Raw genomic sequence first — 14,717 nt, forward strand, 5'->3', positions numbered from 1 at the left:
GGTCTGGATGCATTGCTGCCCTAGCTGGCCTTCATCTCGTCTCTCTATCCCTCATGGGGACAGAGAAAGGAACATTCCACTAAGATGCGTGTTCTTGAAACAGACACCCCCAAATCCAGCTCCTTCCTCCCCTCATCTCAGCATACGGCATTGAAAAGGCAGCCACACATGACTCCTGCCTGAAGGGACACAGTGACCAATGACTCGGGCCATGTTGGCATGTGGAGCCCTGGGGACGGGGCAGCCATCGGCCACTTAGGCATCTATCTAATTAAACTCCCAGAGTACTTTGGCAGCCACATCTTTAATCCTTCTAGCAAGGAAACTGTTTGGAAAGAGCATTTTTAAATCCCTATTTGTAAATCCAGAACATCTACTCTTACCTGATATCTTAAAATTAACATATGTGAAATTTTTGTTTTAGGCAAAATCATTAATATTTATCAAGCCACCAAAAATCTGTCCCCAAGCCCACATTGGTTAGGAGCTACTATTGATAAAGCCAGAGGAAGCTGGGGGACTCTGAAATGATTACAGTCAGGTGCTCGGGCGGATTTTCTTGCAACAGGTCTTCATCTTTGAAATTACGTGGGGATCCTACCAACTAGAATTTCCTGATACAGAAGTTGGACTGAGAGGAGCTTTTTCTCTTTTTCTTTTGAAAAGAGATTTCAAATCTCTTTTCCTGTTTCACATTCTGCATTATTTACTCCCCTGAGGACTGCATTTAAACTCTACAGACACTCAGGCTGAATTAATTTCAAAATAATCTAGTATGATTCTCCCCCATTCTCCTACAAAGAAGATAGACATTTGCATAGTGTTCCAACTCATACCCTGGTTTTCTGTTTAACAAATAACATGCCTTTCCTCTAACCCTGGGAAGCTCTTTTGAATCTCTAATGCTTGGGGATGAATCAGGGCAGCGCTCTATTCTGACACAGAAACCACGTTTGACGAGATCATCTCTTGGCAACCCTGATGCACAAAGCTCTGACGAGCGGTTTTCCAATAACGAACATTCTTTCCTTTGGTCTTTCATCAAACATTTATGGAGCACAGGGCCTGGGCGAGGCAGGTGCAGGTATGAATCAGACACAGCCTGTGTGCCCTGGAGGAGTTGGTGGGCATGTAAACACAACCAAACTCGGTGATGAGAGCAAAAATGAGGAGGGGCCAGTGTTCTGGGAGCCCCGTGTGACAGGCTCTGTCTGCAGAACTCAGGGAACATTTGAGGCTTGTTTGATCTGGATCTTGAAAGTCGTTGGACAGTTCCCATGTGTAGAAAGAGAGAAGAACTTTCTATGTAGAGGCTCAGCCTGGGCAAAGGCAAGAAAAAGCAGAGCACACTTGAGAAATAGAAATCCAGTTTTGGTGTGAGCGGAATTTAGAATTTTCAGTGGAGCAAGCGAGAGATCGGACTGGAGTCAATTTGAGCAGATAATGGTGGGTGTTGAAAACTACGCTCAGTTTGGACTGCACTCTAACAGCGAAGGCAGGAACTGAGGGAGGTTCTTAAGCAGTGACTGCGATGAGGGGTCCGAGTCCCTCTGGCAGCAGACTGCGGAGGGGTTGGAAGAAAAGAAGCTTCAGATGGCCAGAAAGCTAAGGGGCTGTTCCACTACCCCTGGGAAACCAGGGTGGCTTGGCCTCCAGGGGCCTGTGGAGCCAGGCAGCTGTTGGGAGGACTTTGAGAGACATTTCACAGTCTACTGAAAGCAGCGATGGGTGAAACAGAAGTAGTTATGAGGGAGGCTTATTAATCCTGACCGCCCCGGGCTCTGGGTTTGAAGAAGAGCCTGTGGGCAGTCCGAGTCATCCCTCTCAAGCAATGCCCGTGCCTCTGAACAGCCTACGTTCCCCCCACCAACGCATGGTGAAACTTGATTAGCATTAGAAGTGGTAAGCATTGCCTTCACTGATTTGTCTACTTGTGACTCCTGCAGGTTTAAAGAATTCCCTAAACTACCTACTGGGATTATAAATTATGTGCATGTGGTATAGACTTTTGATCTTCCGAGAGTACGCTGCATTCTGAGATTCGGGAAATTCTGCAATTTGCTGACGTGGGTTAGTGAAGGGGCATTTAGTCAGTGGCCCCTGGGCCAATGGAAAGAGAGGGACAAAGCAGATATCAAGTCATTGTGGAAGAGAACTTTGTGGTGAGACGCCTGTCAAGCAAAGCAGTGGACTGCCCCTCGGTGGTCACGAGACACCCAATCTCCCCTCTGCCACCATTACTTTGAGTGGTCCAGTAAATGCTGGCATTACTGAAAGGGTTCTTGCCATAGGAAGGCTGTTACGGTGGGTGTCCTCTAAGATCCAGTTTCCTTAAAAGCTGACTATCCCTTTGACTGTGTAGTTGAAGGATTGGGGACTGTTGGACCAGGAAGACATCAGGAGCACCTGAGCTGCGCCTTCAAAATGTGAAGAACTGCCCTGTGCAAGAGAGAGCAGACTTGTCCTGTGTGGCACAGAGGGAGGACCAGTGGGGACAATCAAGGACAGTTTACAGAACAGCTTTCTCATAGAGCTGTCCAGACACTCCGCAGGCATCTAAGGCCTGCAGCTCTAGATGGAGCTGCATGGGGTGGCCTGCAGGGCCCACCAGCCCTGGGGGCTGTAATCCCAAGCTGAAGTTAGACAGCAGTCCTCAGAAGGGCTCTCGTACCTGGAAGCCCCTCTAGAGTGGCCTGCCTTCATAAATCAGCTTGAATTTGAAAATGAGCTGAGTTTCTTGTATGAGAGTCATTTTGACCCCACTTTATGGAATTGTTATTTCATTCCATGCCCCTGTCTTCTGTCAGCCAACAGACTGGAGGGCAGGACTGACACTTTCAGTGTCTCCCACCCCTGATGATAGCCTGGGAAAGAGGAGGCACCCAATGTGCTGTTGACTGGAGGAAGGAGTCCCTTATTTTAAAATTCACAAATATTAATGAAAAGCCACTGATGTGCCAAGTCTTGAGCTCAGTTTGTGGGAGATTCAAAGACAAACAAAACCCAATCTTCAGTGACTTTCCTTGCACACATCCACCCATGCCAAAAAGAAACAAACTAGTACTGCAGTATTCCAAGGACATTTCAATAGAATAATCAAAGGGCCCTGCTCAACTGGAAAATCCCTAGTTCTACGAAGAAAAGTTTTAGGTGGTAATACATCCCAGCTGCATATACTAAGTGGGGTTCTCCAAGTTACAGGATAAACATGCACTCCGCCCTGTAACTGCAGATTTGGGGGAACTACAAATTTGTACAAATATCATAAAACAGGAGGCTTTGATGACCCTCAGGCATTCAGACTGTATCTGCTGGCCCCGGACTGGGGTATGCCCTAACTCCCATGGTCAGCAGGGTTCTTTGGTGGAAATGTTGGTAAGACCCCTCAAGGAGTTCAAGGGCACACAGATCAGGGTTCCCATTGGCGGGCTGTCTCCACACCTCAGCTGTGTGTCTGCCCCCTTCTCAGTGCAGCCTTTCTGAGGTTTCTAAATGAGGAACATCCTGGATAGCGAGAGATTTTCCAGAGTATGAGGAGACTTCCGAAAGAGGACTGACCAGAGCCAAGCCCACCCATCCAGGGACTATCGGCTCTGACTTGTGGAGTGTAATTTGACCATTTGATGCAAGATGAGTAACTCACACAAAACAGAACCTATTTACAGAGCACATTTCCCAGGGAGCACCACTAATTCTGCCCAAGAATTTCCCAACATGCAAGGAGGAGGAGTCCTTGACATTCTCTCACTCCAATCCCCAAGCTCCATCAGGAAGCCTAACTTGAAGAACCTTTTGTACTGAGAACAAAAGACCATAGTTGAGTATTTCATTACAGCTTTGGAACAAAACAGCTTTTCATTTCTGTGTCATAAGAAGGGGCAAGTATGGAACTGTCCAGTTGGGAGGGACTGACAGGGCCTTGTTCAGGCCCTGGATGTCTCCCTAGTTATTTTTAGTTGACGGCAGTTGGCACTCCCCTTTTCCCCTGTTCACCCCGCAGAGCTCAGGGGCTGGGGCCAGGTGTGGTGGCTCGGTTCCCCACCACTTAGACCCGAGGAGACTTCGAAATGCATATATCGAACATTTACGCGGTACTTACTATGTGCCAGGTAGTATTAGTATCATAACTGCTTCATAAATAGTACTTAATTTCCATGGTAGTGCCCTAGGTACTTTAATCATCCTCATTCTACAGATGAGGAAACTGAGGCACAGAAAAATTGAATAATTTGTCCAAAGTCAAATCTGGGAATTCTGTCAAATATGGGGTCCATGCTCTTTTGTTCTTGGGGCCTTTGTCTCGGCTCTGGAGAGTCAGCGGGTGGCTGCCATGGGACTGGGGCTGCGGTGTCACTGCCCAGCCGGTCTGCAGATGCGCCGGGACTGGCTGGATTCCCGCCTCTTCAGCAAACCCCCCTCCTGCCATTCTGCTGTCTTCACAACCTCCCCCCTTCACCTTTTCTTTCCCCCTTGACATTGTCATTGAGCCATCTTCAGTCTGAGAGAGCTTCACCACAAATCCCAAGCAGATCTCCTCAGGCACCCAAGACTCCTTGAAGAAAGGTGAACACCATCATACCCATGGAATAAATGGGTGTGGAATTATCGTATCACCGAAAGACCACTCTCCTCTACAAAAAGGCTTAATTCAGGTTTCTGTAATCAGCACTAAATTCCCACCTATGCTTTGAAGTATTTGATTACTAATTATGAACTACTTAACCTGGAAACTCCCAAGCCCACTGTGATTAAAGCCCCCCGGACCACTTGCCCATGGAAAACTAATTAGAAAGAATAGCAGAACAGGAGCCCTGCCGCAAACAGGGCAATCTTCACAATGTGGGATTCAGTCTGCACACCACCTCCTCATGAGCACCTTGCTTGCAAATGGGAGACCAGCTTGAGCTCAGTCCTGACACTCCAAATTCTGCACCTCAGGGAAGCCAGTGCAAGCAATCAGCTGGGCCCAGCCCTTTACTGAGACAGGGTGGTGGCTATTGGTGGTCCTCAGAGTGTGGTGCCTAGACCAGGACCACCCGCAAAACCTGGAAATTTAAAGAGAAACATTTGTGGCCTCACTGGAGGCCTACTAGACCAGAACTGTGGGGCCCAGTGACCTATGGCTTAACAAGCCCTTTAGGAACTCTGTCTAATCCACCTACCCAGCCTGCATCTTTGGGAGGAACCAGGTGCCTTAGTCTGACACTAGCTGCTCCACCCCCAGCCGCCACAGGCTCACACCTGGGGAAACACAGCTGTGTGATCTAGGGTCAGCTCCTCAGTGCCTCCGCCCAAGGGGCTGACAGACCATGGATCCATGAGCCACTATTCACACGGTCACTGCTCCATGTGGAGACAAAATCAGTGTCCCCGGTGCTCTGGAACCCTTTACAAAGGAGAGGACTGAAGGCCAAAGTGGCTCAGCCACTTAGTCCAGGGTCATGGCCAGGGAGAGCCAGAGGCAGGGCTAGGAGCAGAGTGCCTTGTTCTGGCTTCTGCTCATACCGCCTCCCATTCCCTCTCTACTCACCACTCCAGAGAGGCCCAGAAGGAGCAGCAACTAGGCTGGAGGCTGGGCACCCAGCTCTAGGAATTATTATTAGCCTCCTTAATTCTATACATTCAGCTCTCAATTTTTCTAATGCCGTTTCTATATTTAATTTGTTTCCCATTCCAATTAAGCTTGCTGTGTGCCACAGCATCTCTCCTGCCAGGTTTAATTGCCCTTACTTAAATTCTTTAATTAAAAGTATTGTATGTTTCCAGATCCTGTAGTTTTAAGTATTACACAAATAATTTAGATGGCTGGACTAGTAAACCAAGTGACTGTGCCCTCCACAGGGGTCGGGGCCAGTCAGGGGTTCTGCGTCAAGCCTCAGGCCCCAGAGCCCTGGGGCTGGCCCAGAGGCTGCCGGCTGGCCCGGGGTGTGAGGACAAGAGCCCGCCAACAGGTGTCCCTGCTTCCTTGCCCGTCCGATGCTCTGTGCTCAGCGCAGCAGTCAGGGTGACCTGGTTAACATGTCAGCCCTACTCTGTACTGGCTGGCCCTGTCACCAGGTTAAAAGCCAAAATCCTTGTTGTGTGGCTATGAGGCCCCACACAACCTGCCCACACTCGCCTCTCAGGCAGGGGTGTCAAACTCATTTTCACCGGGGCCCACATCAGCCTCCTGGTTGCCTTCAAACGGCCAAATGTAATTCTAGGACTGTATAAATGTAACTACTTAACAGTTAAGTGAGAGCTCAGTGCTGCTGCCAGGTAGAAACAAGGTGCTGGGCCAGATAAAACAAGGTGGAGGGCCGGATTCAGCCCGCAGGCCTTGTGTTTGCCACCCAGAGCCTCTTGGGCCTCCTCTCCTACCCTTTCCCCCATGCCTACTCCGCACTGGGGCCTCCTGTGCTGTTCTCTGAACACACCAGGCCTCTGCTGGTATGGGAGCTTTGCTCTGGGCTCTGGGACTCTCCCCAGATGTCCCCTAGGCTACCGGGCATCATGTCTTGCTCAGGTCTCACCTTCTGAATGAGGACCACCCTGACCACCTCTTATACTTGCAGCCTGCCTCACCACCATTTCCAATCCCTCTGCTTGCCCTGCTTGTCTTTGTCCATTCAGGCTTCTTTACCAGAGCAACCATAGACTGGGTGGCTTAAACAACGAACATTTATTTCTCACAGTTTTGAAGGCTAGAAAGTCCAAGATCAAGGTGCCAAAATATTCACTGTCTGGTGAGAGCCCTCTTCCTGGTTTGCCTATGGCAGCCTTCTCACCGTGTCTCTTCACATAACCCCATTCACGAGAGCTCCACCCTCATAGCCTAAGTACCTCCCAGATGCCCACCCCCAAATACCATCACATAGGGGACCAGGGCTTCAACATGAATCCTAGGGGCACAGACACACCGCCCATAGCGCTGCTCTACATTTTCGTGCGTAGCCTTAACACCTTCTAACACTGTAGACTTTAGTATTTGCTATTTCCTCCCTCACTAGGATAGTCTCCACAAAGATAAGGATTCTTTCCTGTTTAGTCTCTGATGTTCCCGGCACATAGTAGGCACTCATTAAAGATGGATGGATGGATGGATGGATGGATGGATGGATGGATGGATAAAATGTGTCTCTGCTGAGAGCCGTCAAAAGAACTAGATGACACTGGCTCCCCGCAGCCCCTCAGAGATCAAGGTGACCTTCTTCTCTAGTCAAGATGACCCCAGGTGTTGGGACACCAACAGCGGTCAGTCTAGTCTGCTCCCTTGAGACAGACATGGGGAGGAACAAATGGTTGGGGCCAAGTTTTGGGCTCCCAGCCTGGCTCCACACTTACTGAGCACATGATCCTTGGTAAATATCTAAGCCACGCATCTCTGAGCCTCATCTCCAATTCTATAGCATGGCGACCATTAGCATCTCCACCTTTCAGGGTTACTGTGAGGAACACATGAGATTGGGCATGTGAAGTATCCGACACAACGCTGGGCACATGGTGAACAAGTGCTCTCTGTTATTACGTTTATCCTGGGGGCAAAGCCTCCGGGTAGAGGTACAGGTAGTAACAATGCCAGGCTTCTCCCAAGGGTGCTGAACTTACCAGGAAGGGACTGAGTGGAGGGGAGGAAGGCTCCTCTCCTACTGTGGGTAATGGAAGTGCCCAGGGAGAGGGCATGACCCCTGAGTTTGTCCAGGTCTGAGGTCTGAGGAGGCAGACAGGAGGGAGGCAGCGCCAGGGCTGGTGGGCTCTAGCACTGAAGGGTGGCCCGGCGCTTCTCTCCAGAAGTGTCCCCAGACGCATGCCAGGGCTCTGCTCATCGAGGCCTCCAAGGTGGCCTCTGCTCTATTGCAGACGGTTCCCCTTTCGGAACCTCCTTGGCCTCACACTCCGCCCTCCCTGGGACCCAGATGCTCTCACAGAGGCTGTGTCTCCTCCACCCCCCAACCCCCCTGCTCTTGGCCTCATTCCGCTTCTTCCACATTCTTCCCAGAGGCCACCCTGGCTGTTTCTGCCCCAGGGTCACCGTGCTTCCTGTCTCTGGGGTGCTGAGGGCATGGTTGAGCCAGGACAGGGCCTGGGAAATGTCATAGTTGAATCCCTAAAGGAACACTTTACTTCTCTGCCCCTCATCCTCTCTCTTGGCTTTGGCAAGGTGCCCTGCAAAAGGCTTAGAATGTGCCTGTGTGGCTGGCAGGAAACGGGGCAGGGGCTGCAGCCTCCTGTTTTGGAACAGCTTCTCCAAGCTTCCATGGCCCAGGGGGTGCTGAAGCAGCCTCACCGTTGGCAAGGCCTGGCCCAGCCCGGCCCAGCCCAGCCCCTGAGGAAATTCTGCACAGCCAGAATCTTCAGAATGTCAGGCACTCAACCTGGCCCCTCTGCTTGCTGGCACTTCTTCGGGAGTACCCACCCTGACCCTGTGAACAGCCGCAAATCCACTTGTGGTTTTCTCTCTGAAAAGGGAATTTCTCATGTGTCCTTCAGCTCATCCTCCAGTAATCAGGACAGAAATGATCTCCTGTTAGTGGGACCATAAGGGTGGAGTGGCTTGCCCAAGGCCATGCAGCTGACAACCAGAGGAGAAGCATCCTGGTTTAGCATTGTCCCCTTTCCATGTCCCCGCCAGAAGTGCCGAAACCCCAGCAGGCCTTGTGAATGAGCTCCACCCCCAATAGTGGGGTAGGACATGCCACCAGCTGGCCATGCCGCTGGGCTGGCCGGGGTGTGGGAGGGTCCAGAGAAGCTGGCTGCAGGCCCACCAGAGAAGCCCCAGTGGCACGGCCCAGCCTGTGGGTGGGCAGCAGATGTGCTCTGGCCTGGAGGCTGCAAGCTTTCACATAGAAGCCACAGAGACCTGGGCCAGGCGCAGCGATGGGCTGGCCTCGCTTGGAGCCAGTGTCACAAGGGATACCCCTGGGCCCAAAAGTCCAGCCTCTGAGGGACAGGATGGATGACCAAGACAGACCACAGCTTCTGAGGGGACAACTTGAGACAGTCCTCTACAGTCACCCCTGTGCAGTTCAGGACAGTGGTGTGGCCACCAAAGGTGCCGATTCCTTGCCTGCGTTGAAAGAGCCTATTGTCCAGTGGAAATGAAGAGGCCTGTGCTCTGTGGTCGGTTCGGAGTAACACAAAATGAAAGGACAGCCAGAATGGAAAAATTATACAGAATTGCTCCACAAGGAACTGGGAGTGTTTAATGTGGAAGAAAGGCGTAGAGCTGGGGGACATAGGCCTCAGCAACCCCTGTTGGAAGGGAAGGGGCGGAGAAGCCGGAGCCGACCCAAGTATGGGGACCTGATGCATGGTCTGGGCCCCAGACCAGATGCCCCTGAGACATGTTCTTACTCAGGAGGAAGAGAATGCTCCTCGGGGGAGCCAGCTGGGAAAGGAGGTGCTGGTTCGGGGGGCTCAGTGCTTTGTCCCTGTGGGTGGAGACGCAGAGCTGAAGGGCCCCGTGGCTGAAGTACCGAGACCACTCAGATTGCAGATGAGAACAAGACAGTCAGCCTTCCAAGTCTTCCAACATGAAGGCTGTAGGGTCCTTTCAGAGCCCTTGTCCCATGGCCACTGGCCTGTCCCCTCTCAGGGCCCGAGCTTGTGGGTTTTTCTGTGGCTCCACCACAGGCTTGCTCTTTCTGTTCCCCTTCGTCCTGATGTCTCTGTGCTCCTGGGGGCAGTGAGTCACTGCTCTCCTCAGAGGAGGTGCTGAGCTGGGGACACAGCAAGAGGGACCTCTGTACTCCCTCGAATGCTTCTGAAGGGGGTTGCCAACCGCAGGGCCCTTTCCTACACACGGGACATTGGGAATTCCATACCTGGTCCCTACACACACACACACACACACACACACTCCTGACCCCCTCTGCCATCTGGCTTCTCACTCTTTGCCTCCTTCACCCACTCGAAGTCCCGTCTGGGGAGCTGGATTTTCTTTTTTCTTAATTTTTTTAAACTGAAGAATAACACATACATACAAAACCATGCCAACATATATACAAAAATAAGTACTCGACTTAATGATTTAAAGAAAACACCCATGTAAGCGCCACCCAGGTCAGAAAACAGCACCCTGCCAGCACCCAGAAGCCCCTTCCTGCTTCCTGTTGCGCCCCCCCTCCCCCCCAAAGGTAACATCACTCTGACTTGCACACTGTGGTCTTATTTTGCCTGTCTGGGAAGTCTATAGAAGTAGGGTTATGTATACATGTTTTGCCTGGCTTCTTCTGCTAACATCACAGTTACAAAATTCGTCCTTATTGAGCAGAGCTCTGGTGGGTTCATTTTTGATGGCGTATGGTGTTCCATTATGTGAATCACTACAAGTTACTTATCTACTATTGATGAATGTCTGGGCTGTTTCCAGATTGAAGCTTCTGCAAACCATGTTTCAGAAAGCACTCAGGTGCATGCCTTTGGTGCCCACCTTCCTGCCAGGTTTGGAGCTGGCTACAGGCACAGAACTGCTGGTCCCAGGGAAGTCGGTGTCTGTCCAAGTGCGACAGATGCTGCCAATTTTCTAGGTGGTTGTGAGAACTGAGTCTTGATGTTCTCTTGAGATGTCAGCTGTTGCCATGGGGATGGTGGTGGTAGATGGAATGACTTCCAGAAGGGGCTTGCCATCTCCCTCTCCCAGTGGGCTGTTCCCTGGGATGGGCAGGGATGCAGCTAGGGGTGAGCTGCGGAGTGTTAAGAAGTGGGGGCCTCCCTCTCCCTGCCACCAGCCTGCCAGGGCCACTTGAGGGTGAACTCCACAACATGGTCACCCTGTCCTGTGACCGATTCCCTTCTCACCTATGTAGGTTGTAACAGCCCACATTAATGATCACCTATCGTGTTGCAACCTTTTTGCTGGATGTTGAGGGGACAGAAATTGGTAAGGCATAGAGCTCTCAGTCTAGTGGGGGAAAAGACTTGTAAATAAGAAGTCTTACTGTCATTCAATTAGTGCTGAGCAGGAGAAAGCACATGGTGGAAGGCACCTTGCCAGCCGGGTGGACTGGAGGACAGAGTGGTGGGGCTGGGGTGGGCAGTGAGAGGCTTCTGGATGAAACAAAGCCAGAGCTGAGCCTCAAGTGACTATGGCCTAGCCTGCAACAGAAGCATGGAGAAGGAAGGACCCCAGGCACAGGGCGCAGCTTGCTCACAGTCTAGGAATCCTGAGAAGATGCAGGTAGGGTCAGAAAACTATGCTGAGTTCAGTATTGCTGCAGCAGAATGTGTGAAAGTTGAGGGAGACGAGGCCAGGGAGAAATAGCACCATGCCACAAAGGCCGCCAGTGCTGTGCTGTGGAGCTTGGGCTCCCTCTTCAAGGCCAAGTGTGCACTGGGAAAAATTACTCCTCCTGCCTCTGGAAGTGGGATGGGGGATCTGCAAGGAGGCTCGTAGCGGTTGTCCAGGGGACAGAAGATGTTGGCCCGAATCAGGGCAAGTACGATGGGCCAGGGGTAAGGGCACAGTCACAAGGCCTGAAGGAGGCGGAATTGACAGGAATCAGTGGCTAATCAGATGCTGGGGAGAGGTGGAGGTGTCACCGAAAATGCCCAGCTTCCTCACAGAGACGCCTGCCTGGTTATTGCCAGGATGGGAAGTACAGTAGGTTCTGGGGAAAGGGGGATTTGAGCATGTACTCAGGTCCCATTAAGCTACAGGGGGCCCACTCACATCAGCCACCTCCCAGCCCAAGCCATTCTGCTCATTTGTGGGCAAAGCCCAGCTGAGCAGATTACCAGCAGCACTCACAGATACTCAGACACTGCCACAGACAAAGGCGCAGAGCCAGCAGCCCCAGAGTGTTTGGGGTATAAACTGAGTATGCACAGCTACAGAACATTCTGGAACATCAGTCGCCTGGGGAAAGCATGCATATCCAGGAATGAGGGAGCCCTGTGGCTTTATAGACAGAATCCAGGAGACTGAGTTTGGTTGAGGCCAACACTGATGACTCAGGGGTCCAACTGGGGGGCACAGACCCTACAAGCAGCAGGTCTGGAGATACTCACATTCAGGCTGATTGTGGGATGGTCACAAGGAACTAGGCTTTTCAGAGCAGAGCCCAGCCTATGGCTATGGGGAGCAGGGACCCCACCCCCAGACAGGAGCTATAGGAGAAATCCAGCATGCCACACCCCAGCCAGATAGACGGGCAGAGGGTGGGGTGTCTCTGTTCTAGCAAAGAACTAGGGCTCTGGGAGGAAAATGGAAGCACAAGTTCAGTCTCAGAGAGGAGACCCACACACCAGAGACAGGGAGCCCAAGGCTTCATGGGTATGCTGGCCCCAGACCCTCCATAGCCTCACTGGATCCCAGACATCTAGACGCACAGATAGCCCCAGCCTGCACCAGCCTTGAGCCCTCAGGCTCCCCAGACTTCCCGGTGTGGCCACTACACCCTCTGACCCCACTCTCCACCCTGGCCCCTAGGGAGGCGCCATCCAGAACCGCAAGTCCAAGCGCTGTCTGGAGCTGCAGGAGAACAGTGACTCAGAGTTCGGCTTCCAGCTGGTGCTGCAGAAGTGTTCGGGCCAGCACTGGAGCATCACCAATGTCCTGAGGAGCTTGGCGTCCTGACCCCACCGGGAGCTGCCTGCCCGCCCCTTTGCTACTGTGTAGCACCTGCTGCAACGTCGTCTGCTGTCCCTGTGGGGTTGTTTGAGGTCTGGGGAACCAGGTTAGTGGGCCCCCTGAAGAGCTTTTTATTTCCTATCCAATTTTCATGGAGTTTCTAGAAAGATGCTGAATGGTGGGTGAAGGTATAATATCATAAACTATTTTGCAACTGTAAATAGGGGACAAATGGAAAATATTTATAACTGTCAATAAATACTATTGATTAAAAAAGGTGTTTTGCAGTGGTTTCATGTGTGGCGGAGATCCATGCCTGGCTCCTCTGAACCTGGAGTTCTATAGCCAAAGACGTATCCCCGTTGGCCCTTCCTGCTCCACATCCTGAGAAAGGAGGCTCTGAGTTCCTGCAAACGGTGGGAGCTTGTTGTGCAAGCTGCCAGCTGTCTTTGCTAGGCCCAGGGTGGCAGGAAGGCCACCACTAGCTCAGGGCATGCCTCCTCTGGGACACGGCCTCAGTTCCTCGCTCCTGGAGAAATGAGGACTGCTCATGGGCCACTGGGCAGTCATCTGCTGGCCACCCCCTGAAGTCACACTGCCCTTTCCTGAAGTCACCTCCATCACCTCCCAAAGCTGTCCACTGCTCCAGCCCTCAGCAGTGACATGTGCCTACAGCAAATACCCCTTCCAGTTGCTAATGCCAGCTGGCTCCTTCCATGAATCACAGTGCATTCATTTCCTCAGGCTGCTCTAACCAGGCACCAGAGACTTCATGGCTTAAGCAACAGAGTCACTCTGCCATAGCTCTGGAAGCTGGGAGTCCAAAACCGAGGTGTCTGCAGGGTTGGTTCCCTCAGAGAGCGGAGAGGGGGAGTGTGTTCCAGGCCCCTCTCCCAGCTTCTGGTGGCCTCAGGCATCCCCTGGCTTGTAGAAGGCCATCTTCTTCCTGTGCCTCCCCATTGTCTTTCCTCCGTATGTGTTTCTGTGTCCAAATTTCCTGATTTCATAAGGACACCAGTCCCAATGGATTAAGACTCAGCCTAATGACCTCATTTGAACTTGATACCTCTGTAAAGGCTGTTTTCAAAAGCAACCACATTCTAAGGGACTGGGGTTGAGGACACATCTTTTGAGGGGGACACAACCCATACCATGGCTTAGTCAGTTATGGCTCCAACTCACCCCTGCAGGCCCAGCCTGGGGAAACTGGTGACCATCAGAGTGGAACTGTACTAGCAGCCTGTTGCCCAATCCTCTGTCCCTCCATTAGCTTCCGCTGAATGTTTCCTGTCTTGGTCCAAGGATGGGGCTCCTACTTAGTTTGGAGCACCCTCCTCCCCAACACCACCTCCAACACATTTGTATAGAACCATGGTAAGTGATGAGCTCAAAGACTGACCTAGGAGAGGAAACCCTTTCTGGGTTTCAGGACCCCCTCAAGCTCTCTGGGACCCTGGCAGTCACTTGTTTGGGATCAGTAATTTATAGTTGAAAAATCAATTGATGAACCTAGAGAAGCCCCTTGCACTAAGGGACCCAAGGGAAGAGCCACCTTGTCTCGGCCACCTTTGCACACTGACAACTGCATCAAGCACAGGATTCACCCTAGAGGGGCCACCAGGGGCTTCTCAGGCCACTGTCACAGGCTCCCCTTCCTCCCTGCCTCCCTCAGCCATACGCATCCCTGCTCTCACTCAAACAAACGCCTCCCTACCATGGTAACCACCCCACACTTCTCAAGTCACACTCTGTTCTGGTCTCACTCTCCCGGCCTCCCTCTTCCCCTCTAAAATACCAATTCCTATACTTCCCAGGCATACATAATATACTTCCCTCCCCTGGTGTTCCCAAAGTCCAGGTTTTGGACCAGCAGCATCAGCGTCACTTGGGAACTTACTAGCAGTGCAATTCTCTAGCCCCACCCAGACCTCCCAAATCAGAAACAACTCTGGTTTTAACAAGCCAGCCAGCTGATGTGACTCCCTGCTGAAGTCTGAGGATGGCTGCCCAGCCCATCTCAGCCAGTGCACACATGCCCTTCCTCCGCCCACAATCACGTCCACTCACACCACTGCACCTGTTCACTTCACACCCCATCCAGAGTGTTCCCATGTTCACCCACACTTGCACTGTCACAGCCACACTGTAACCCATGCAGAGCCGAAGG

General features: G+C 51.9%; 1 protein-coding gene across 1 annotated transcript in view; it reads left to right on the plus strand.

The window, feature by feature from the left end:
* GALNT18 (polypeptide N-acetylgalactosaminyltransferase 18) overlaps positions 1-12,821 on the plus strand; it is a 316,738-nt gene extending 303,917 nt beyond the window's left edge. Inside the window, exon 11 of the mRNA XM_037050063.1 lies at positions 12,410-12,821. Coding sequence (XP_036905958.1) covers positions 12,410-12,556 — 147 coding nt within the window. The 3' untranslated portion in view covers positions 12,557-12,821. The remainder of the gene's footprint in view (positions 1-12,409) is intronic.
* The last annotated feature ends 1,896 nt before the right edge of the window (positions 12,822-14,717 follow it).

This window comes from Sturnira hondurensis, unplaced genomic scaffold (assembly GCF_014824575.4).
Source record: "Sturnira hondurensis isolate 20B ecotype Veracruz unplaced genomic scaffold, ASM1482457v3 Scaffold0006505, whole genome shotgun sequence".
Taxonomy (NCBI): Eukaryota; Metazoa; Chordata; class Mammalia; order Chiroptera; family Phyllostomidae; genus Sturnira; species Sturnira hondurensis.